General features: G+C 37.1%; 2 protein-coding genes across 9 annotated transcripts in view; one reads left to right on the forward strand and one right to left on the reverse strand.

Moving 5' to 3' along the window:
- The window catches only part of SMC4 (structural maintenance of chromosomes 4), a 35,504-nt gene extending 23,281 nt beyond the window's left edge, over window positions 1-12,223 (forward strand). For all 4 annotated transcript variants that reach the window (XM_060099078.1, XM_060099079.1, XM_060099081.1 and 1 more), the window contains exons 14-24: window positions 8-233; window positions 319-398; window positions 1,249-1,401; window positions 2,757-2,883; window positions 6,721-6,910; window positions 8,254-8,398; window positions 8,676-8,849; window positions 9,287-9,469; window positions 9,603-9,835; window positions 10,366-10,549; window positions 11,028-12,223. In XM_060099078.1, coding sequence (XP_059955061.1) covers window positions 8-233; window positions 319-398; window positions 1,249-1,401; window positions 2,757-2,883; window positions 6,721-6,910; window positions 8,254-8,398; window positions 8,676-8,849; window positions 9,287-9,469; window positions 9,603-9,835; window positions 10,366-10,549; window positions 11,028-11,180 — 1,848 coding nt within the window. In that variant the 3' untranslated portion in view covers window positions 11,181-12,223. The remainder of the gene's footprint in view (window positions 1-7; window positions 234-318; window positions 399-1,248; window positions 1,402-2,756; window positions 2,884-6,720; window positions 6,911-8,253; window positions 8,399-8,675; window positions 8,850-9,286; window positions 9,470-9,602; window positions 9,836-10,365; window positions 10,550-11,027) is intronic.
- Window positions 12,224-12,408: 185 nt separating this feature from the next.
- On the reverse strand, window positions 12,409-24,265 carry TRIM59 (tripartite motif containing 59). Of its 5 annotated transcripts, XM_060099087.1 has the most exons (6): window positions 24,143-24,265; window positions 23,292-23,523; window positions 23,107-23,177; window positions 19,460-19,487; window positions 18,748-18,807; window positions 12,409-15,940 (listed from the first exon to the last, which is right to left on the reverse strand). In XM_060099087.1, the coding sequence occupies exon 6, from the start codon at window positions 15,935-15,937 to the stop codon at window positions 14,732-14,734; it is 1,206 nt and encodes a 401-aa protein (XP_059955070.1). In that variant the 5' UTR covers window positions 15,938-15,940; window positions 18,748-18,807; window positions 19,460-19,487; window positions 23,107-23,177; window positions 23,292-23,523; window positions 24,143-24,265; the 3' UTR covers window positions 12,409-14,731. The 5 variants fall into 5 exon arrangements, with proteins under 5 accessions (XP_059955070.1, XP_059955068.1, XP_059955067.1 ...); XM_060099085.1 differs by lacking the exon at window positions 18,748-18,807 and having other exon boundaries at window positions 23,375-23,523; XM_060099084.1 differs by lacking the exon at window positions 18,748-18,807.
- Between the last annotated feature and the right edge of the window lie 984 nt (window positions 24,266-25,249).

The following is a 25,249-nucleotide window of genomic DNA, read 5'->3' on the forward strand; positions in this document are numbered from 1 at the left end:
TGTTTAGATGGCAGTGTGGGCAAAGAAAATGACCAAAATTCAAACTCCTGAAAATACTCCTCGATTATTTGATTTAGTAAAAGTAAAAGATGAGGAAATTCGCCAAGCTTTTTACTTTGCCTTACGGGATACCTTAGTAGCTGACAACTTAGATCAAGCCACTAGAGTAGCATATCAAAAAGATAGAAGATGGAGAGTGGTAACATTACAGGGGCAAATCATAGAACAGTCAGGTAACGTTTTTTTTCTCTGCCATTGAGTTTCTTTAATCTTGTTGGGGGAGACATCTAAGTCTGACTTCTCTCCTCTGTTCTCCAGGTACAATGACTGGTGGTGGAAGCAAAGTAATGAAAGGAAGGATGGGTTCATCAGTTGTTGTTGAAATCTCAGAAGAAGAGGTCAGCATGTACAAAATTATAGTCAAGACATTTTTGTTAAAGCAGTTTTACTGATATGTAACATACTGTAAAATTCTGCTATTTTAAATGTACTGTAATCAAATTTTCAATTAACAGATTGAATTTTCTCTAAATGACTAGTATATAAGCTGTGGGATTTTATATGAAACCTGTAAAAGTATGTTAATTTAAAAATATATGCTCAACATATATATCTTTCTCTGTTATGACATTTGGATCATATTATAATTTAACCATTTTCTTACTGTTTGACATTAATTTGTTTCTTCACATGGTTACTGATGTATTATATAATTATCTTTTCTATTTCGACATAATTCTTTAAGTTGTAAATATAGCAAAGACTTCTGATACATGTTTCCAAATTTTATTTCAAAATATTTTATATGTCCAGAAGTATAAGAGAATGTCAAAATGCTCAGGAAATACTGCTGTGTTCCATTATCACCCTCAGAACACTATACTTTTTTCTTCCTTAAAAATATGTACTTGGATGTCCTGGATACCTAACTTTTTCTGAAGAGCTGTGGCTTGATTTTTTTTCATATTTTGAAATAGTTTATATTTTTCCACTTAAATATTTGCGTAGTATACCTTCATTGTAATAGTAATTGACTATACAGCGCTTAAAATTGTCTCTTCATCTGATTCTATGATGCAGAAATTAGTTGACCATCTCCTAAGCTTTAGGTTTTGGAATTAGAACTGGGTTGTTTGGTTTGTTTCTAGTCTTTAAGATCAGAAATTTGGGCTTTCTTCATTCATAAATTGCTGTTAATCTGAAATGACTCTTAGAATAAACTTATTTCACTGGTATTCTTCTTTGTAGGTAAATAAAATGGAATCACAGTTGCAGAGAGACTCTCAAAAAGCAGTGCAAATTCAGGAACAGAAAGTACAACTGGAAGAAGCAGTAGTTAAGTTAAAGCATAGTGAACGAGAAATGAGGAATACACTAGAAAAGTTTACTGCAAGCATCCAGGTACTTTTTTAATCAATATTAGCTGAAACTATTGGAATTCAACAGCAATTTGGCAGAAACATTTTGCTGTTTGCTTATAATTTTAAAATATAAGGGGGGTGGAGGAGGCTGGGTCTCTAGGTGTAAGGTGCATCTGTTGATTTTGTTTCCCTGAGTACTAATGGATAAACGCCCTGTCACAGTGTTTGCTCCAACCACAGCTATTTCTGGTTTCCATTTGTACTCCATAGAAATATGTCTTCCCTTAGCAACTATGTGACCCTTTATTTCATTCTCTTCTCAAAGTGGAATGTTTCCTTAATTACAAAAAAGCAATACATGCCCACAGTCTCTTTTATTTATTTTGTGTGTGTGTGTGGTACGCGGGCCTCTCACTGTTGTGGCCTCTCCCACTGCGGAGCACACGCTCCAGGTGCGCAGGCTCAGCGGTCATGGCTCACGGGCCCTGCTGCTCTGCGGCATGTGGGATCCTCCTGGACCGGGGCACGAATCCGTGTCCCCTGCATCTGCAGGTGGACTCTCAACCACTGCGCCACCAGGGAAGCCCCACAGTCTCTTTTAAAAAACAAAATCAGAAAACAGTTTTTAGAAAATACCCAAAAGATTATCACCTTAAATTTTTATGTATGTCCTTCAACTTTTAGTGTGTCTAGTTTGCATGTACGTGTTTATCTATATGGTAGATATTGATATACATATTAAATTTGCATATGGATTTTTAATGAGTCTTATTAACTTTTCTTCACTTATTAATTACAGTTTTCTTTCCAAGCCAATGTACATTTACTTTATGTGCAATTGTATTGGTGTATTTTGTTCATATCACAGTTTGATAAATATTTTTCTGTGTTGACTATGTACACTGCTGTGTTTTAAATATCCTTGTTAGGCAGACCTTAATACACTCATCCAATTATTTCCTTAGGTTAGAGTTCTAAAACTATAATTATTACCCAGTTTGTGTACAGTGTTTTAGGTGTTTGTTGCATAATGCCAAATTGTTCTCAAAAAGACGGTTCTAATTCATTTACTCATAGTAGCATATGCAAATAATTTTTCCAAGTCTTTGAACACTAGGTACTCTTCAGTTTGTTGTAAGTTTGCTACTCTGATGTAAATACTAAAAAATAGCATTTTAATTTATCTTCATAATGAGTGTATACATTTCATGAGTTTTTTTGGCCATTTTCGATTTTTATATTAATTGTTCGTGTTTTCTGCCCTTTCTTGTTAGTTTTTGTCTCTTTCTTAAAGATTTTAAGTACCTTTTTTTTAAATTCGGAATGTTTAAAGCAAATGTTATTGTTAGTAAGTTTAAAATACTAACAGTTTTGAATTTTAAAACATTTCTGTAGCGTTTATCAGAGCAAGAAGAATATTTGAATGTCCAAGTTAAGGAACTTGAAGCTAATGTACTTGCTACAGCCCCTGACCAAAAAAAGCAGAAATTGCTAGAAGAAAATGTTACTGCTTTCAAGACAGGTATGTTTAAGGATATACACTTTTTTCCCCCCTGTGTATTCAAAAACAGGTTTGTAATATTTGGCATGTTTAAGATAGCAGTTTGTAGAATAAAAAGTAGCAGATTTCATATATTATAGACAAGTGACCACTCTGTTTTATGGTTTCTGTTTTTATTTCTCAGAAGGTTATAAATTACTATTAAGTACTTCATTTGACAGATAAGAAAACTGAGGCACAGAATGGTTTATATAATTTGCCAAGGTCACATAGCATATGGTGGTGGTATAGGAATTCAGGAACAAGGCAGTCTGATTCTGATACCCATGCTTTTAATTTTATATTTTGTATACTTTGGCCCAGTCTTCCTAAGGACCCTTCAAGATAGTAGTTATTTTATTTGCTTGAGAGCTTAGAGAAAACACATTTTTCCTTCCAGAACTTTTTCTTCTTGTATATAAACATATAAGTGTTCTACCAGAATCTTTCAGCAAGAAAGGGAATTAGTTCATAGGCTCACAGTCAGAATTGACTTTGACATTAAAATCCTCTGATCATGCACTTGAGCAGCCCATGCTTCTATTTCCATGTTGGCTTCAATTAAACATAGGTAGATGTGCATCTTATTGCATGAGGAGGTAATGGTGAGTTACACAGTATCTTAGGGACACCAGCAAACACAGTGAGCCTTCATCATGTCCTCAAGAAAGACCCTTGTTACAGTCTGGTTCATGAGCAAAGGAAGGCAGATACTTATTGTTCATCCAAAAGAACTAGATGAACTGGAATTGGAGCAATTATCCAAATGTTCAAAAAATGAGGTCGAGTTTTCTTCCAAAAGAAAAAGAGGTAAAAAGATTGTAAGCAGACAGATGTCCACTGGGCACATTGAATATTAATATATAGCTGTATTCGTTTTTTTATTTTTGTGGTCATATTTATCTACGTTTTTAATATTGAGGCATTCACTCAGATAGCATCTGCTACTGGCCAAGCTTTGTTTTAGGTGCTGTTGGTCAAGCAGTGAACAAAATAAAGGCCCTCTTTTCAAGGAACTCACACTTAAGAGATGGGGAAGATAATAAACAAATACATTGCATACTGTATCAGGTAGTGCTAGGTGATAAAAGTAAAACCAGGAAAACAGGATGGGATGGGGATTCAGATAGACACAGTGGTTAGACAGGCCACTACTAGAGATACTTGAGCAGAGACCCAGTGGAAGTATGAGTGGACATGTGGATATTTGGGAGAAGAGCATTTCAGGAAGAATGTAGAGTAAGTAGAGGCCCTGGGGCAGGAAGGAGTATGCCAGAAGTTTCTAGGAACACTAGGAAGCCAGAGTGGCTAGACTTAAATGATGGAAGAATCCAGATAATGTAGAGCCTTATAAGCCCTGCCTCCATGTGAAATTAAAAGCCATTGGAAAGTCATATACAGGGAAGTGATATAATCTGACAGGACTTTTTTTCCCTTGCATTTATTTTGGGTATATATTTTGTCCTTGGAAACACAGGGACTTCACCCTACCCCTCCCTTCCCAGAACACCTACAATATTTGTTGTGATTGCTTTGATGGAACCTAATGGTCAATTAAAACAAAAAATGTGTATCTTTGTCATTTATAGCAGCACTTTCACAGAGAGACTACAGGAATCTGTATTCTTGTTTGAAAGGGAATCCTTGACTTTATTAGGAGACCCATATATATTTCTTCTCATGGAAACACTGGCTATTATTAGTAGACTCTGTTAATATCTAATATGGAAGCCCATTTCTGCAAGCATATCTTTAAGATTAAATATTTCATTTTACATTAATTTAGATTTTAAAAATCTCTGGCTGTTGCGTAGAGAATAGAGTAAGGGGAGCAAGGTGGTATAAAATAGTGACTTCAAAATTATAGACTATCTGATGTTAGTTTTCCCCTCCTACTTCTAATAGACATGCTACTATAGATAGGGAAAAGAATTTTTAATGCATGTTAGGTACTTGAAAATAAGGAAGAAGATGTTCTGTAGGGTGGAACCCTTCCCAGTTGCATACCTGGCCCATCCCTCAGTATAAGTCATGATGCCAGACCCCACAGCAGCTGGTACTCTACCCCACAAGGGAGCTAAGCATACAGACAGCCTAATGGAACTTAAACTACAGAGAACATCGCCACTTTGAGCAAAACAATTCCTTCAATAAATACATTATCTTAGTATCCTTAGAGGGAAAAGGGGATTCAGAAGACCAAAAAAGGACAGGGTTTTGTTTTGCTTTGTTTTTTTAAAACGCCAAGTGGTGATCTCAGAAATACAAGGAATAGAGGTTGGAGTTAAACTCACTAGATGAGTTTGAAAGATCAGACTAAAGAATTCTCTGATAATGTAGGACAAAAAGATGAATACTAAGTTGTGAGATTTGGAGAATATTGAAATTCCAATCTACCTAACAGGAGAGAAGAGACAATCTAGAGGAACAACAGTTAAGTCTTTATCTAATCTTTTCCTCTTAGCACATCCTACCTCCTTTCCCCTATGCTAAATGTATTGATACACACCTCCCATAGGAGCTTTATGGGAGTCTCTTTCCATAAGTTGGCTCTGTTTTTGCTTACTTTTCTAGACATAGATATTGAAAGCTTGAGCTCCTTACCTTTTTGCCACCTTTCATCCTTCCTATATTGTATAGTGATTAGGATTCAAGTACGGAGAACAGAATCCACTCTGGTTAGTACAGATATGATTTGTGTGTGCATGTGTGTGTGTGTGTGTGTGTGTTTAACAGAGTAAAAGATTATTTACAGAATCGCTGTGATGGCTTAAGAAATTCTAGGTTGAACATCAAGAATAATTTCCAGAGCTACTCTGTAGAACCATGAAAGGAACTATACTGCCTCTTCTACAACTGGAAAGTCATCTCTCAAATTGGGAAGATGAGGGACTTCCCTGGTGGTCCAGTGGCTAAGACTCCACGCTCCCAGTGCAGGGGGCCTGGGTTCGATCCCTGGTCAGGGAACGAGATCCCACGTGCCGCAACTAAGAGTTAGCATACCGTAACTAAAGACCTGGCACAGCCAAATAAATAAATAAATACCAAATTGGGAAGATGACACTACAACTGCCAACAACAGAAGCCCATTGTACCTACTATAATCTACACCGTCAAAGTTAATGCCATTGCCTGTCAACATTCACAAAGCTTTTGACGGGACACCAGAGCCTCTAACACCACCAAGAAAATTCAGACTTTTCCATGACTGCTAGCAGAAACATGCTCAATTCATCAGTTTTGCTATCCAAATTGTGTGAATTTTTTTTTGATTGAATGGACTTAATTATGTCTGAACCCTAGGTACAAGGGACTCTAGGAAGTGTCACAACTTTCTGGGCCACAGAGAAGAGTGCCACTTCATCCTATCCCCCCCACTTTTTTTGTTATAACATATGGAGGAGATCTCTAGGTTAGCAGAATAAAACAACCACAATTTTCTTCACCCCGGGCAGTAGTCAGGCACATAGTCTATCTAAGAGTAAAAATCATTATGAGACCAATAGTCAAAGTACCCTGAAAACTTTTGAAAAGAGCTTCAGGGCATGAAGCCAGTAAGAGTTAAGTGGGTTATGTTCACAGCTGAGCCAGAGACTTTAACCATGTGTTGTTATATAACACCATTTGTTTTGACATAGGGCATTCTGGTTTTGTGTTTGGGGTTTTTTTTTTTTTTTTTTTTGAGGTACTTTTCCTTAAATGTCTAAAATTTCTTGGGCATGCATCAGGTTGTCATATTGACTGAAGAGATTTACATCTAACAAGTGATGCTCATTAGCGTAGAAACACAAATTAATTTCACTTTTTTTTTTTTTCCAGAGTATAACAATGTGGCTGAGAGAGCTGGTAAAGTGGAAGCTGAGGTGAAAAGGTTACACAATATTATCGTAGAAATCAATAACCATAAACTCAAGGCCCAACAAGACAAGCTTGATAAAATAAACAAACAATTAGATGAATGTGCTTCTGCTATTACTAAAGCCCAAGTAGCAATCAAGACTGCTGACAGGTAGAGTATGCATACTACCCTGTCTTCCTCTTCCCTACATCCCATTAATATTTAAACTTAATGTCCATTAAATGTTTCTGTTACTGTTACTTATTAAGCCCTTCTGACATGTTGTTACCTAATAGGAGTGTAATAGGTGGACACCTATAATAAACATCATATGACTAGTTTTTAAAAACATAAACGGGGGCTTCCCTGGTGGTGCAGTGGTTGAGAGTCCGCCTGCCAATGCAGGGGACACGGGTTCGTGCCCTGGTCCGGGAAGATCCCACATGCCGCAGAGCGGCTGGGCCCGTGAGCCATGGCCACTGAGCCTGCGCGTCCGGAGCCTGTGCTCCGCAACGGGAGAGGCCACAACAGTGAGAGGCCCCGCGTACCGCAAAAAAATAAAACGGGTATGCTTTGGCAAAATGTGGTTATATAATTCCCAAGTTGTGAGGACATAGAAGTCAGAGTTTCATTTCTCTGGCTTAAAGGAGTAGAGAGTGATTCATTGAAATAGATCTAGGTTTTAGGAGAATAAGAAGGTTGAGATTTCTTAGCAAAATTGTTTTAATAACTTAAATTTTTAATTAACTAGATTATTCCATTGTCACAAAAAGTTTTTAATACATTCATAACATAGATCCTTTTTTAAATTAATTTTCAGAGTATTAAAGTATTTCTAAAATAATTAAAGCTAAGTATGTATACAAATGTTGAAATGTAAACAGCTGTTTCTTTTGTCTTAAAATTATAACATTAGTCACATTTGATTATCTGGTTATTCCATTATTACAATGTCTTTTGTTCAAAGATAAGGTGCTAATAAGCCATATGTTTTGCCTAAACACAGTTATCAGTCAAAATAGAAGTAACTTTATTAAGGGAAAAAATAGTCGTGTGTGTGTGTATGTGTGTGTGTGTGTTGTCATGTGTCCAGTTTCCTCCCTGCTCCACCCTGCCAAAAACACTTGTTTGCCCTGACTTGAACCAGGGCGTATTTATTTACTTGATGGTATAGCTTCATGGGTGTAAAGATTTAAGAATCTCCAATCTGACAAGAAAATGATAAGAATATAATAATCCAATGAACAATTTTGCTTCATAGTCTAAGTCTAAAAGCCTATGTAAAGAAGTTTTATTAATTTATACTGAGAGTTTAATAAAATATACAATATCCCACAAGTGTATGTATAAACATAAAAAACCAATTCAAGGATTTTAGTAAATCATAAATTTTAAAATCTGTGATAGAAAAAAATGTTCCATTAATGTCATGAAAAGTTCTTTGGTAGGTTTTCAGAAGCAGAATAACAAATCACACATTACCACATTTTTAATATATGATTTTGCTTGTTTAGAAATCTTAAAAAAGCACAAGACTCTGTCTTTCGCACAGAGAAAGAAATAAAAGATACTGAGAAAGAAGTAGATGACTTAACAGCAGAGCTAAAGAGTCTTGAAGACAAAGCAGCAGAGGTTGTAAAGAATACAAATGCTGCAGAGGTAAGACATGGAGAGGGGAGAGGGTGGTATTTCAAGCAATTAGGATTTATAGATATCAATACCTTGCCTAGTAAGCACTCAGTAAGTTAAACTTGTATTAACTTTCATCTGTACAATAAAAATGAGTACTGTATTGTAACTTTTCTGTAAATAAAAACATTTCATTTAAAATGGAAGGGGCGTGGGGAGATATTGCTCGCTTCTTCATCTTTGTAATGTGAAAATCCCTGTTCTGTTTGAGAAGATCATATCTGTAGCATTTCTTCTTGGTTTTTAGGAGTCCTTACCAGAGATCCAGAAAGAACATCGTAACCTACTTCAAGAACTAAAAGTAATTCAGGAAAATGAACATGCTCTTCAAAAAGATGCACTTAGTATTAAGTTAAAACTTGAACAAGTAGATGGTCATATTGGTGAACATAATTCTAAAATAAAATACTGGCAAAAAGAGGTGAGAATTGTTATGGATAGTTAAATGTAACTTTAAGATATCCTTTATGAAAAAAGGTTAGGGTTTTTGTTTTTGTGTTTTTGAGGTATGTTGTGATTCTTAATTTCATGGTGTATAATCACTTCTCAGGTTTATAGGGGACAAAATGAACAGTATATAGGAGTTATTATATACAGAAAAATATGCATAATTGTCAGAATTAGTCAACATTTTCACCCCAGGGCTGATAACGGAGATTTAACAAATGGCTACATGAACACCTGGAACACTACAACTATTTTTCTTGAAGTCCTTTGAAACACAGTTGATACACAAATTAGTTACCACTCCTTAGTATACGTCGTTTTGATAGGCAGTTTGTCATATTAATTTGTGAGGTTTAACAATGAATTATAATACTATGCCTTTTCTAACACTGATCTAACTTAAACTTTTAGATTTCAAAAATATCATTGCATCCCATAGAAGATAATCCTGTTGAAGAGATTCCACTTCTAAGCACAGAAGATCTTGAAGCAATCAAGAACCCAGATTCTATAACAAATCAAATTGCACTTTTGGAAGCCCAGTGTCATGAAATGAAACCAAACCTTGGTGCCATTGCAGAGTATAAAAAGAAGGTACAAATAAACTGTGTAATAGTCAGGAAGGTCTCTAGACCTTAGCCTAAATTGTGGCCTTTATTTTATATAATTAGCAGTGTTATTTCTCATCTCAGATGTATAACTGATGTTTTTCTCATTCTTTTCATAGGAAGAATTATATTTACAACGGGTAGCAGAATTGGACAAAATTACTTATGAAAGAGATAATTTTAGACAGGCATATGAAGATCTTCGGAAACAAAGGCTTAATGAATTCATGGCAGCTTTTTATATAATAACAAATAAATTAAAGGAAAATTACCAGATGCTTACTTTGGGAGGTGATGCTGAGCTGGAGCTTGTAGACAGCTTGGATCCTTTCTCTGAAGGAATCATGTTCAGGTTTGTAATTATGCTGTATACTGAGTTTCGGATTCTTCTGTTATCTCTCTCTACCTATTCTCCAAACTCAGTATTTTTTTAGGGGTGGGATGTGAAGGTTAGATGTACAACTTGTTTTATTTCATAAATACTAGTTTGCCTAGATATTAGTTTACAGCATAAATTCTAGGCAAACAGTAAATACTTGATTTTACAGAGTATTTGTCTAGTTCATCTTTTAATTTTTGAGCCATTTCAATCTAACATGGATTTTAAAATTGCAAAGCAAAAAGTGCATTGGAAACAGAGGGAAAATACCAAGAATTACTTATTGGCTTGCTGTTTAAATCTTAAATTTTTGTCAGGTGTTCCTATGTGTTCATCTTCCAATAACATGTTTATAAAAGAACCCCTCAAAAGTTTATATTTGTGAAAAGGAAATTAGAGATTCCCAAGGAAGGTGGTAGAAGCCAGTTATGGGAAACAAATCACGAAGTCTTAATTTAGCTTTACAACTAATTTGACTAATGAGATTTTCTTAATTATTTCAGTGTCCGACCACCTAAGAAAAGTTGGAAGAAGATCTTCAACCTTTCAGGAGGAGAGAAAACACTTAGTTCACTGGCTTTAGTATTTGCTCTTCACCACTACAAACCCACTCCCCTGTACTTCATGGATGAGATTGATGCAGCCCTTGATTTCAAAAATGTTTCCATTGTTGCATTTTATATATATGTAAGTAATCATTTAGAGCTTTTCATTCTGAAAATTTTATGGGTTCCCTAAACATTACAGTTGACATTCTTTGACTTATTTCTTTTGAACTTTTTCCCTGTTCTCTAATTCCACATCCCATGGTATTAAAGGAGACCACATCCTTTATTTAAGCCAAATAGTTCCATTTTGGAAAAGTGAAATATAAATGGATAATGCAAATTAGTAGCAGAAACACAGCTAGAAATTTTTTTTCTATATCTTTTTTCTACTAGAAGAATTCTAGGCAACCATCCTTCCAAATACCCGAATTCTTCTCAAACGCAAATACTGTTTCATGAATTATCCGTGTTGTCATTCTTCATGTTAATTATCAATGTCATGTTGAATTTACTGTCAAGAAATATTTCAGGGAAGTAAAGCTGAGATGTTTATTATATGATTTATATGTTTACAATACATGTATAATTTTTCTAATTTATTTTTTCTTTCTCTTTAGGAACAAACAAAAAATGCCCAGTTCATAATAATTTCTCTTCGAAATAATATGTTTGAGATTTCAGATAGACTTATTGGAATTTACAAGACATACAATATAACAAAAAGTGTTGCAGTAAACCCAAAAGAAATTGCATCTAAAGGACTTTGCTAAACTTGTTTATACTGAAGGTTTCTCAGATTGAATCACCACAGATTCAGCGGACTGTATTTACTGACTTCCTATTTGTAAAGGGTTATAAATTATATAAAAGACATATTCTTAAACTGGATCATATCACTAGTTTCTATTTTATGCTGTTACTTAAGAGACATGTTACAAGTCTAATAAAATATTCTCTATACCTGCTTCTAGGAGATTGTAAGAAACTGACAACTTTGTAAGCAGCAGACTGGAGAAAATAAGATGCCTGGGGGGGGGGGGGGGTCAGGTGACTTACCCTTAGCCCCAAACTGCTACCTGCAGAGTTAAAAGTGAACAGTACAGTTCTAAACTAGATCATGTTACCAAGACACAGCATACTGTCGTGGACCTTTGACCTACGCTGGAGAAGCCTATCAACTGCTACTATAGTAAAATTTTTAAGGTATTCCACTTAGTAATTTAGAGAGTCTAGAGAGTCACTATTTATTACCCAAATACTAGGAACATTTTTTTTAAACCGTCATTCTGAATTATAAGGATGAGAATTTAAATATTGTATTCTTTTCTAAAATTTGATATGCTTGACTGTTTAAAACACTTGCAAAAAGGGTCAGCAAATATGTCTGAAATAACTTGGATATCTTATTAGTTGAAAAGGAAAAATACCCACTTCAGAAAAAGAATAAAGTGTATAAGGACTAACTTCCTTAGTATAAATGGCAATTAAGATGGAGTGCCGTTTGCCCATCAAGTTGTCAAGCGTTTTTTGTTGTTGTGTTACACTGTATTAGCCCAAGAATATTATAATGCTACTGGAAGTAAGCCAGCAACCACTTGGTTTTCAGAAGAAATTTTGGTATTGAATCAAAGTCTGCCCTAGCTATTCAGTTTCTAGAATATTGATCCTGAGGAATTAAAATTAAAAATTACCATGTTCAGTGCAGTATTGTTTAGGTACTAAAACCCAACAAAGACAGTCTGTATCATAATATAACCGTTAAAGTGTAAAATACATTAGCATGGACTTAAATAAAGCAAGATCTATAATTCAAGTATGGTCATTTGTTTTAAATCAAGATTATACAAGGGAAAAGTAACTAGAAAAAAGTGTCATCATAATCAAGGGCTTTTTCATTGGTGAGAACAGAGGTGAATGGAATTTAATATTTTTATATTTTAATAACCAATGGAGTAAAGCTTAGTACTTTTTTAAAAATTATTTTATTTTATCCATTTATTTAATTTTGGGCTGCATTGGGTCTTCACTGCTGCACGTGGGTTTTCTCTAGTTGCTGAGAGCGGGGGCTACTCTTTGTTGTGGTGCACAGGCTTCTCATTGCGGTGGCTTCTCTTGTTGCGGAGTACGGGCTTTAGGCACGTGGGCAGTAATTGTGACACACTAGCTCTAGAGCGCAGGCTCAGTAGTTGTGGCGCACGGGCTTAGTTGCTCCGCAGCATGTGGGATCTTCCAGGATCTTCCCAGACCAGGGCTCAAACCTGTGTCCCCTGCGTTGGCAGGCGGATTCTTAACCACTACACCACCAGGGAAGCCCAGTACTAACTTTCAAAGAGTTAAAGTAGATAGATAATTCCCGTAGCCCATGTGGAAATTCCAAAGCAACCACTCCTGAGTTTGACTGCCCTATTAAGCCACTCAATGCTTATATCAAAATGAGTTTATTAAAATATATACTTTTGTTATACATAAAAACTTAGAAATATTTCAGGATTACATACTTTAAATTTTACAGTCTCATCCTCCTGATAAAAACACAAAAAGGAGAAGAGCATGTATAAGACTCAGTTATTTGTATATTTGACTATAGTCATGCACACTGCATAAAATTTATCCAACAGTGAAGTTCTACTAAAAACTGGCAAGTTACAAAAAATATTAAGGTCAAACTTAAAATGCTTCAGTTTTTAGCTGTGATTCATAGACATATATTAGATTTAAAAATCTTGGCTTAAATCCTTTAAAAATGTAGCACGACAGATGAACTCTGAAAAGAATACATGGAGTCTCTCATATACTAGATACATAGCCTTGGGCAATTTACTTTTGTGTCTGTTTCCTAATCTACAAAAGTGAGGGTTAATACACGAGAAATATGAGATTACAATTTTGACACATAATACCTAACATTTCAGTGCTTACTAATATTTATACGTATTCCAAAAAGTATGTGGCATTTTTGTGTTATAACTATTACTTTAATCAAGTCGATGCAATTTCAGTCTAAAGTTAGTTGGTAAGCTGAATATATACCTCCTCCACCTCCAGATGTTCTTTGCCCACACAAGTCATGCTATTCTGATTCTGACCATAAATTGACAATACAGCCAGCCACCTTAGTGTTCAGAGTTGTTCTCAGTAGATAAGACACTAAGGAGTATTTTAGAACTAGTGCCCTGAGTACAGTCACAGCTATAGGACCTAATCTGACCTGGAAAATCTGTGAACTAAAGTAAGGCTCCTATATATGTGATCCAAGAGCTACAGCCAATTTGGAATTTCTGGAAAGTGAGTGAGCTTGTACTTAGGGTTACAAGGACAAAAGGGCTAAGAGTCCTACCACAAGCACCACGGTTCAGTCCCTGTTAATAAAAAGGAAACTAAAAGGGATTTGACTTAATAACTGAGTAGGCTCCCTTTATAACACAATTCAAGAAAATAAGATCGAATTATTGGTACTTTGGCATTAGCATAAGAGAAAGTTCAACAGAAAATCTAAGACAATATGAGGGAGGGATATATCAATATTCCATTCTAGTAACATGTTTTAGAGTTTTTAGCCAAGAACTGATTTGACTGACATGACTAAGACTACACAAAAGTTAAATACAATCCTAAAATAAATTTACACAAACCATAGAATAATAAGTACTAGGGAATGTTACTGTTTGGTCCCTAATGGCACTTTAGGTTTCCCAAAGCAATAGTTTTATTAGGAGTGAATGCTGATATAAACATTTTAGAGCTCTTAAATCTACCTAAAATACATTAATGTCTGGATCAGGTACATAAGATCAAACACATCTTTAATGTAAGCAGTCCACTCTCACTATGAGACTTTGCTACTTGAATTTAAAACCTCTTCTCACCATCCTTATTTGTCCATTCAAAAGTGTCAAGCTTATACCTTTTGGAATTTTGCCATCTTTTAATTAAAAGCTACGTATACACAAAGAACTGCAGAACCAACCACTGTAGTATATAATGCTAAAAGATAATATTGGTACAAGAATATTTAAATATCACAGTGATACTAAGTCAACCTCTCAAACCAATAAAAATGGGATAATACTCAAAATCAAGTAATTACTGGATTTTGTTCTGGTTTTCAGAAAACGAGAGACTTCTGTCTCATTTCTAACTTTTGATGACACATTTTCTATTCAACAGAAGCATGAAAGGGATTATTTATATTTGTTGCAACTCTAATAAACTTTAGCTTGCTATTTTACTTATCCATGCTACCCCTATTGTTCCATTTAGCAATGGTCATTAGTCTCTGCTGTACAGAATAAGCCTACTTAAACAATTCAGATTTGAATTTTCAACAAATTATTTTCCACATGAATTCCTTCAGTAAATATAAAGTGTGACACAGTATATTCTTTAAATCGTGCACATTCTTATATAAACTTTGGTAAACAGATAGAGAGGCTTCAGAAAAACATATTGAAGTGATTTCATTTAAAAAGGTCATTATGTGTTGGTTAAAAAAGAGGATCAGCATCAGCACCACTGAAATTAGTGTAACTGTAACAATGTTTAGAATCTTAAAAAATCCAACTTCTTTTTCCTCATCAGGCCAGGAACATGGCATCCTTTTTGGAGAAATTTTCATTTCAGGAATGAGAAGTTCCTTAATCTGTCCAATTTCTGTTCTGCTCCATTCTTCTTTCAGTACTTGGCTTACTTGAGGATAAATTTCAACAGGTTGGACCTCAGGGAGTGGTCTTTGTTTCAAGACCTGCACACGTTGGCGGACATCATCAACTTTTTCAAGAAATTTAAGTGGAGGCTCTTCTTGTAAAGATGTTGTCAGTGTCACTAATTCAAGCTGCTGCTCTCTTATTTCTTTCATTCTTTCAATTTGTGGAGTATATTCTAGATTAATCAGATTGCCAACATCACAAAGAGCAGTTAGGAAAAAATTTTTTTTCTGTTCTAATGTATCACTAAGCTCCTTAAAATACTGGAGAACAACTTCCTTATCACCTTGGACCATTTTCTCTGAATGAGATTTTTGTTCTTCCAGCTTTTCAATAAGACGAGTAAGATCTGTCCAGTGTGTGTCAGTTAACTGTTCAAGCAGTTTTTCAGGCGTGTCCTTTTCTTTCATATAGGCACTTTGAAGGTCATCTATAGGATGACCATGATGTTGACCTATGGTAAGGCAATGACCACAAACTAATTTTTTATCCAGGAGACAGTAAACATTTAACGGCTGCCTGTAATGTTCAGGGCAGGTGACAATATCTGGATGGTCTTCTTGCTGGTACTTTTCAATAATAGCCCTTAACGCAAAATTAACAGGTAAAGACTCAATACCAGTTGGAGCAATTTCAATAATACTTCTGCAGTTAGGGCACTTGAGTGGAATGCGTAAAGGTCTCCATATATAAAAGTTACCAGATGCCTGTAGAACATTTTCCAAGCAATTTCTACAAAATGTATGAGAGCACGGTAGTACACGAGGATCTTCAAAAATACTGTAACAAATGGGACATGTTAACTCATCCTCAAAATTGTGCATTTCCTGTCAAGAGAAAAAAGTATTTTAATTCTACATAAAACAAAGACAGATGCACATTATTATGTAAAGTTTTAGGTGTTAACCTCCAAATTGTTAATATACTGTACTCGTCATTTAAAAGAGTAAGATTTTTAAAATTAGCATTCTATATAATGCAATTCCTAACACTGAATAATTGATCACCATTAAGAGCTTATTTACTTTGGGGTGTTCTGTTGAAGTCTATTTAATGATTATAACTAGTCTGTGCAACTTTTTACAATCTAAGATGCTAAAATCAAAACTATACACAAATCATGAATAGGTAAGACTGAATATTTCTATGAAATAAAAAGTTAATTCTTAACAAAATTACATTCTTCAATTCACACTTCCAGTTGGCTCAACCACAGTTTCTAAAGTAAGTTATTAAATTTCTAACTGTTCTATAAATTTCAAGCTTCTTGAATTGGAGTATTGGTGTGTATGCCTAAAGCCCTGAATCAGCACAGTGTAGTAGTATCAAGTAATGTTAATTTGAAGATTTGGAAGGGAGTAATATTTCTGAATTAGTCCTTGCGATAAAGAAGTTTGAAAGATGAAGTGTTGATTGTGGTAATTATGAATTTCGGACCACTAGAGCATTAGTGGTAAAGAACAGCATTAGTCATCTTTCGTTCATGAAAGAAATCCAGCAACAGTTCAGAGACCCTCTCTGACACAAGTAACTTGACGTCTTGGCAAGCTATTACTGATATTTCCAACAAGCCTTCCACGTGCCATTCATGCAAAATCTAAAGCTTACCAAATCCTCCTCTATAAAAACTGTTAGAAGTATCTACAAATAACTAATTGTACTTTTAAGAAACAAAAACCTCTTCAGACTTTTTATAGCTCTTATGCGCCTCATCTTCACCATTTGCAAAACCAAACTTATTAATTCTTCAAGTCTCAACCTGAGTCCCACCTCCTCCCCCAGATTAGGTCCCCTAATCTCACTGAACACTGCACTTCTACTTTATAGCAAGCACTTGGATTTTTTTTTTTTTTTTCGGTACGCGGGCCCCTCACTGTTGTGGCCTCTCCTGTTGCGGAGCACAGGCTCAGGACGCGCAGGCTCAGCGGCCATGGCTCATGGGCCCAGCCGCTCTGCGGCATGTGGGATCTTCCCGGACCAGGGCACGAACCTGTGTCCCCTGCATCGGCAGGCGGACTCTCAACCACTGTGCCACCAGGGAAACCCAGATGGATTTTATTTAAAAGAATTTTGTTGGAATTCCTGCAGGTCCAGTGGTTAGGACTCAGCACTTTCACTACCGGGGCCTGGGTTCGATGCCTGGTCAGGGAACTAAGATCCCACAAGCTGCGTGGCGCAGTCAAAAAAATAAAGAATTTTGTAACGTTTTTCAATACATTAGAATATAAGCCTGCAATAAGGGCAGGAATTGTGTCTAAGCACAGAAGTTGACACACAGTAGGCATTCACTCAATGTTGGTTGAATAAACACTGCCCCTTAAGAGACCAATGTTAATAAAATGCCAGACCTTAGTTTTTTGGGTTTTTTTTTTTTCTTTTTTTTTTAAATAGCAAAATCTCTGCTTAGGAAAAGCTTTTATCAAGAGTCCATCAGAAAATAGAAAATACTCCATCCAGACTGACAATATTAAGAAACGTAATGAGCCAAGATGTGAGAGACTAATAAGCCTGAACTGTGAGGCATTCCAGGAAACAAAAGTAACTGGACAACAGAAGATGACATTCACTGCAGATAAATTTAAGTGCCTACATGTTGGGAAGCCTTTATGACTACCCTTTACCTACAGAGAGCTCTGAAATAGAAAAACCACCCAAGAAAAACAAACGTTTCTCAGTTTATTTCAGTGATGTCAGAATTCATAATGACAGAATAAAGAGAATAGCACTTTGCAAAGGAATAAAATTTGAGCATTGGATATATATATTCAATTTAGATTTAATATTAGAGTTATTTAATGTAAGTACCAAAAATCAACCCTAAAACAGAACCCAACCTTTCCCTCCAAAGTCCTATATTTGTCAAAAAGTTAGAAATCATTTTCCCTGGGAACTCATTTAAGGACCCAAAAGCTCAACTTTCTTTAGAATGAAGATATTCAATAACAATATTGTAAAGAAAATATCATCCCTTAAACTTACATAAAGTGGAAGCAAATATCCTGGTCTCAAAAGTTACTTCCATAGCACATAAAATTTTTAACAAAATTTAATCAGAAACGTGTAGATAACTTGAAGATACAGAAATCAAATCTAAGACTACCCTCTTCTAGCTGATTTATGAAAAACTGATTTTAGGCAACAAATATTTAAGTCAGAACTGGCTAACAGAAGTAAGCCTGGTTGAAAATAACTATGTAAGGCCAGGAACTTTCTAACTCTGGTTGCTGCCTGAGAAACAGAAGATAAAGGTGGCTATCATGCTTAGGGGCTAGTTCTTTACAGAAACAAGTATGAAATTTTATGCATCAGAAATTTTCCATAACCAGCCTAGACTCCTGAGGGAATAAAAGAGCAAAAAATTTTTCCTATGAGTATTTTCTGGTGTGAACATCTTGGATTTAGCTATGCTGTGTGTATGTAACAACACTGGAAACTAGAAGACAATAAAGCAATTCTTCAATATTCTCGGGAAAACATGGCTTCCAACCTAAAATTCTATACCCAGACAAAGTAAATAAATTTTGAAGGTAGTCTAAAGACAGTTTAACACAAGACGTCTCAAAACTGAACCACCCATCACCCACCCTTTCTAAAGAAGCTGCTGCAGGAAGAAAAGAAAAACAATAATTCTCACCAGGATAACTATGAAATGAAGTCCTGGATAACTGTGCAGCAAGCCTAGAGAGATAGTAGTCTGGAGGAAGAAGACAGAAATCCAGAAGGAATGCTTTTAAGTAAATAAATGGAACTGACAGAATATCTCATGTGTCTGAACATATTGAGAGGTAATGAGAAAACTAAATTTAGGGAAAAGTGATGGAATCATGAAAAGAGGAAATACTACAGCACATAATATAGCTCAATTGTCCTATCAGTTATAATATTTTAAATATTAAATATTGATTTTACCAAAAAGCATGACTGTTAAGGATTGAATGTGTCTCCCCAAACTCGTTAAGTTGAAATCGTAACCCTTAATGTATTAATGAGGTAGAGCCTTTGGGAGGTAACTAGGTCATCAGAGTAAAGCCCTCATGAATGAGATTAGGCCCTTATAGGAAGAAGAGATACAGGGCTTGCTGCCTCTCTTTCTCTGCTCTCGGCCATGTGAAGACACAGCAGGAAGATGGCCACCTGCAAAACAGGAAGAGGGCTTTCGCCAGAACCCAACTTTGCCAGCATCCTGATCCTGGAATTCCCAGCCTCCAAAACTGCAAAAAAATAAATGACTGTTGTTTAAGCCACCTAGTCTATGGTATTTTTGTTATAACAGCCCAAACTAAGAAACTGACAAAATTATGTTGGGAGGAGGGAATAAGGGAAGGAAACAAAGTTTAAGAACTTACCTTAATCTTCTAAGAAGTCAATACGTGCCTAAAAGTGAAAAATCAAGAAGTCACATTAAAAGCAAATTATTTATGAATAGAGAAGCAATACCAAAAGAAATATTTAAAAGAAATGAAGGGACTGCTTCTGGAGAGCAGGAATCAAGAGTGGGGAGAGTGAGGGCAGGAGGCTGCTGTTTTTCATTATAAGCCTAAGTTCTGTTTTACTTTCAACTATTAACATACAATTAAAAATATTAAAATTTTAAATAAATAAAGACAATCCCACATGTATCCAGGAAGAAAAGTAACATACCCAAAAAAGGAAAACAAAATACAGAATTCTCTGGGAGACTATAATTTCCAAAGATGGCCACAACAATTAACTCCCACATGTTGTTCTATGATGTGACTTTGCTGGTATTCTCCTATCAAGAGATGGAATCTATTCTCTCCTCAAAAAAAACTGGGCTTGGGGCTTCCCTGGTGGTCCAGTGGTTAAGAATCTGCCTTCCAATGCACAGGAGGCAGATTTGATCCCTGGTCAGGGAAATAAGATCCCACATGCTGCGAGGCAACTAAGCCTGTGTGCTCTGGAGCCTGTACCACAACTAGAGAGAAGCCCGCATGCCGTGACGAAGATCCCGCGTGCCGCAACTACTAAGACCCCATGCAGCCAAATAAATAAATAAATATTTTTTTTAAAAAAAGATCTGGACAGGACATGTGACTGCTGTGACCAATCTGATACAGTACAAGTGACACTATGACAGTTCTGGGTATAGCCCTTAGCTAGCCTAGCAGATTGCTGCCTCTTCACTACGTGAAAAGTCTAGGCTACTCTGCTGATGAGAGAGGCCAAAAGGAGAAGCAATGGGGTGCCAGACATGTGAGTGAAAAAGCCATCTTGGACATGCAGCCATCCAAACCATCAGACGTTTGTTACACAGCAGCAGATAACCAGAACATCTCCAAAGCAACTAGGAATGCTAAAAGACATGTAGCAATCAATATCCACAAGGATCTGGAAGGAAAACGATATGACCTAAGAATTCTATACCCAGCCAAGATGTAATTTATCCATGTGAAATAATAAAAATACTCTTTAGCAAAATCTACAGGGTTAAAAAAAAGTTCTACAGGGCAGAGCTGAAGCCATATACTTTCATTAACAAACAAAAGAAGTAATATAAAAAGGATTTATCTAAAAAAAAGAGACAAGAAAATGAACCTAGGAAAAGCAGAAGAAAACAATTCTAATGCATGAAGAAAACCATGAATTAGAATACAGAAAATTGTTAGAGTTGATAAACCCAAGAGCTGGCTTTTTAAATAAACAAGCCAGGGGTTACGGGGGCGCTGGAGAGTTATTGTTTAATGAGTGCACAGTTTCACTTTGGAAACATGAAAAAGTTCTGAAGACAGATGGTGATGGTTGCACAAAAATGTGGAATGTACTTAATGCCACTGACTACACACTTAAAAATGGTTAAAATGGTAAATTTTATGTATGCTTCAAAACAATAAAAAACTTTAAAAATGTTTAAGTGTCTTGCCTATTAACCAGCCTTTCCCGTCATATTAATTTTAGAATTGATTTATATTAATCTATAATTTTTTTTTTTTTTTTTTTTTTTGCGGTACGCGGGCCTCTCACTGTTGTGGCCTCTCCCGTTGCGGAGCACAGGCTCCGGACGCGCAGGCTCAGCGGCCATGGCTCACGGGCCCAGCCGCTCCAAGGCATGTGGGATCCTCCCAGACCGGGGCATGAACCCGCGCCCCCTGCATCGGCAGGCGGACTCTCAACCACTGCGCCACCAGGGAAGCCCTATAATTTTAAAAAACAAAAAAATTAAATTAAAATAACCCATGTAAAATGTTATTTTCCTCCAGTGGGTACTAAAAGCCCAAGTACAAATTGATAACTTAGTTCAAGATTTCCTGCTTCCCTTTTAAAAGTCACCAAGAAATATGAACGTAAGAAAGAAATCTTCTCGGAAATAAACCTGAAGCTAAATCATCTACGTATAAATTATTTCACAAATTTCTTGTGCTTAAGTGTCAAAAACAAACACATTACTGAATTTCTAAACTTTTTATGCAGTGTTTCTCCAGAGGGCCGATTTCCTATGGAGCCTCCATAATGTCTAACCAGCATATTATGGATGGTCAGCACTGACAGCAGATGATGGAGAACTGGGCAGTACCAAAAATATCATTACCCATTCTCCTGTGTAAACTATTTTTTAAGTTTTAATTCCCTAATGCATTATTGCCTTTCATCTCTAAACATGAATGGTTATAGAACATTCATTACATTTTACACCCTCTGAAGAGAAATTTGCCACATTATAGTTAGGTGACTTGCTCTAGAACTTAGAGTGAGTCAGCTATAAGTCTAGGAAAATTCAAGAGCTGCCACTTCCCAGGCTGGGTCTCACATCTTTGTGGCCCTACCTGATAAAAAGCACATTTTATGCAATTCAAGACTTACTTTAGAAATACTACATTTGTGCCATCTATAAATATGGGGCAAGATTTTAAAAATACTTTTGTACATATAAATGTACAAAAATAATGAAGGATCACCTAATTCTTTCCAAAAAAATCCTATGGTCAGATCTGATTTTAACTCTGCCCATTTGCACCGTTTTCCTGCATTTTGACATCAACCTGTTTCCCCAAACCAAAAAGGAAACTATTAATGCAATTTAACCAGGAACTGATACGAGCAGCTAAGATTTTCTTTGCTTTTTTTTAATATTTTTGAAAGTGAAAAATACATATATATTTGGTGGGGAAAATTCAGCAATATGTTTGCTGAAAAGAAATGTTAAAACTAACATCACTGGACTTCCCTGGTGGCGCAGAGGTTGAGAATCCACCTGTCAATGCAGGGGAGACGGGTTCGAGCCCTGGTCCAGGAAGATTCCACATGCCGTGGAGCAACTAAGCCCGTGAGCCACAACTACTGAGCCTGCGCTCTAGAGCCTGCGAGCCACAACTACTGAGCCTGCATGGCATAACTACTGAAGCCCGCCCACCTAGAGCCCATGCTCAGCAACAAGAGGAGCCACCGCAGTGAGAAGCCCACACACTGCAACGAAGAGTAGCCCCCGCTCGACGCAACTAGAGAAAAGCCCGCACGCAGCAATGAAGACCCAGTGCAGCCAAAAATAAATAAATAAATTTATTTATTTATTTTAAAAAATAAATAAATAAAACTAACATCACCTAAAACCAAAATTTCGTCTTGCCAGAATAAACTATAGTACCTTACTTTAAAGGATAGCTACTTGGTCATTAAAATGGAATGCAGATCAATATGAAAATACATGGTAAAAAGGTATCCAGATAACTTAATAAATTCAACTTGCAGATCTGTATGTGTTAAATGTGTGTGTCTGTATTAAGATGCACACATCCTTGTAAGATTTCTAGAAGGGTAAACAAGAGTTAACAGTGACTAACTTTAAGATATAGGTGAGATAAGGGAGTTGTTTACTTTTCACTTTATGATCCTTCTATATGGTTTGAATTTTATACACCACCAACATACACACCTTTTTTCAAAAGATTTAAAACTTTCCCCTTACATTTTAAATCATACACTCAGTAAAAATTTACTGAAAATTTCTTTGGTATTTACTTAATCTCCCAGAACTTACCACTTTGTTGACCTTCTGGTTTGGAGACTGAATATATGTCTTCAACTTTTTCAGATTCTTTTATTTTTATTCTAAAATAAAAATAATTTTATCTTAATGTTCTAGACTTATATTCTCAAAACGTATGTTAAGTACGATATCATAGGGAATGATATCGTGGTAATTTCACTGTCTTTGACGTTTACCTTCTCTAAGCGTCACTGTGTTTTTTTAAAAGTAGCGACAAATATCAACAGCTGTGGTGCAGCAGGAGAGGTATCACCTGTACCTTGAAAATCCCAAGTCTGTGACCAAATTAATTGCCACAAAGGACCTCTTTTTATTGTGTCAAGTATCTTATGAGCTCTTGAAAATATTAGCCAACAATCGTGATGACGGAGCAAACATTCACGGTCATTTTAGACAGCTGAAAGTTAACTGGAAGACAAGAAGCACCCATGAGAGTGAAATATTTTGCCAGCTTAAAATTATAAATCTTGATTTAGGTTTTACCCATTAATACGTCTGTTCATCTCTCAATTATGCCATTTAAATGTTGAGAGACCCTGGGTCAGTTTTACCTAGTGCCCCTCAGAACTGACGTTTCACATCTGTAAAATGGGCATAACTACACCTACGCGGTTAAGTCCAATGAGAACGCCTCCCAGAGAAGGGGCTCGAAACATCAGTGCCCTTGCCCTTCCCCTTCCCGAAGGTTTACGACAAATCCTCCCGGGCCTCTCTCCCAACGCGCCTAGGCGCCCTCCTTTCCGAGCCGCCGCGAAGCCGCCCAGCTCGGCGGAGTCCAGCTCCTCTCCGCCTCCCCACCACAGAGGGCCTTCTCCCTCACGGAAATGCAGTTCCTTATTGGCGGGAGGAAAACGAGGTCTCCCAAACTCTCCACCTGGGACAAGAGGGACCCAAGACTCGGGACCCAAGCCAGCCGTCTCCATCACCAAGCCCCAAACACATGCAGTACACCAGCCTGCGCTACAGGGAAAGAAGAGGGACCCAGAGCCGCCTTCTCGGACCGAAGAGAAGCTCTTTATAAACTCACCGTGGGGACGGTAAAAAGAGGCAACTCCAGCAGCAGAAACAGAGCTCCACAGCCTGCGGGCTGACGCTGAGAAATGCTCGGATTCCCTCCCTCCCTCCTCCGCCCTGAGGGCCTTCGGGCCCCGAGATGAGGCGGGGCTTGAGAGCCTCAAGACGCAGGCGCAGTCTCCCGGCAACCGTCAACTGCGTAGCATCAGCCAATAGGAAGAGCGCTGGGCCGCTGTTCGAAAGTAAACCGCCGACCCCTGGGGCCGAGGCGGGGGCGTGATCGCTAGGACTTGGCAAGAGGCCCGCAGCGAGCTTTCTGTGCCTGCGCACTAGGTGCGGGCTGCCGCTCCGGAGCTCCAGAGGCGCGCCGCAGGGGTCGCTTCAGTGTACGGGGGCACTTTTGGCAGCAGTGACCCTGGCCTGGAGTCCCTCCTGGGGCCGCGGGATGGCGTCCCGGGAAAGGCGGGGCCTGGCGGAGGCAGACGATATTTACAAAAAGGATTCATAGGGCTATTTTTTTTTTAACCTGGGGCCAAGCCGGCACGTCCTGATTCTAGACTTTAAAGCGCAGCATCTTGCATTGTGACTTAATAGGTTCCCTGAGGCTTCCTGAGCGCACACGCACCTCAGTGGGCAAGCGCCGTCCTCCCCTAAGCCCGGGTTTCCTTTTGTTTACGGTATCTGGAGACATTGGTTCAGCATAGGAGGAGAGGGCTTCTGATTATTGAGAACTCTCTTGTACTTAAGGAGACCTATCACTGTGGGCTGTTGGGACCTTAGGACTCATTTAGGACTATCTCCCTCTGTCTCTCCCTATTCTTCCTCCCACCTCTGCCCCCTCTTTCCACGTTATGAAATTATTGCCAGGCAATGACTGTTGCAAAGAAGTCCTAACTTCCAGTTCAATTTCTCCTCCAAGTCCCTATTTCACCTTCTTAACCCTTAGATTTAGAAAGCAAACAGTTCAGTAGTCCCTTCGCAGTTTCTTTTTCTTCAGAAACTTTATCCAGCTGTATGGCAAGACACTCTCATCACAGCTTCCCTCTCTAAAATGTAGTTAGAAGTCATTTACAGCTGTGCTAAATAAAGCTATGAGCCTCTCTATACTGTGTATTGCTAG

The sequence above is a fragment of the Mesoplodon densirostris genome, chromosome 5 (assembly GCF_025265405.1).
Source record: "Mesoplodon densirostris isolate mMesDen1 chromosome 5, mMesDen1 primary haplotype, whole genome shotgun sequence".
Taxonomy (NCBI): Eukaryota; Metazoa; Chordata; class Mammalia; order Artiodactyla; family Ziphiidae; genus Mesoplodon; species Mesoplodon densirostris.

What these genes read in the sequence shown, in the direction of transcription:
- TRIM59 (XM_060099082.1), bottom strand. Translation starts at nt 15,937, where the DNA reads ATGCACAATTTTGAGGATGAGTTAACATGTCCCATTTGTTACAGTATT.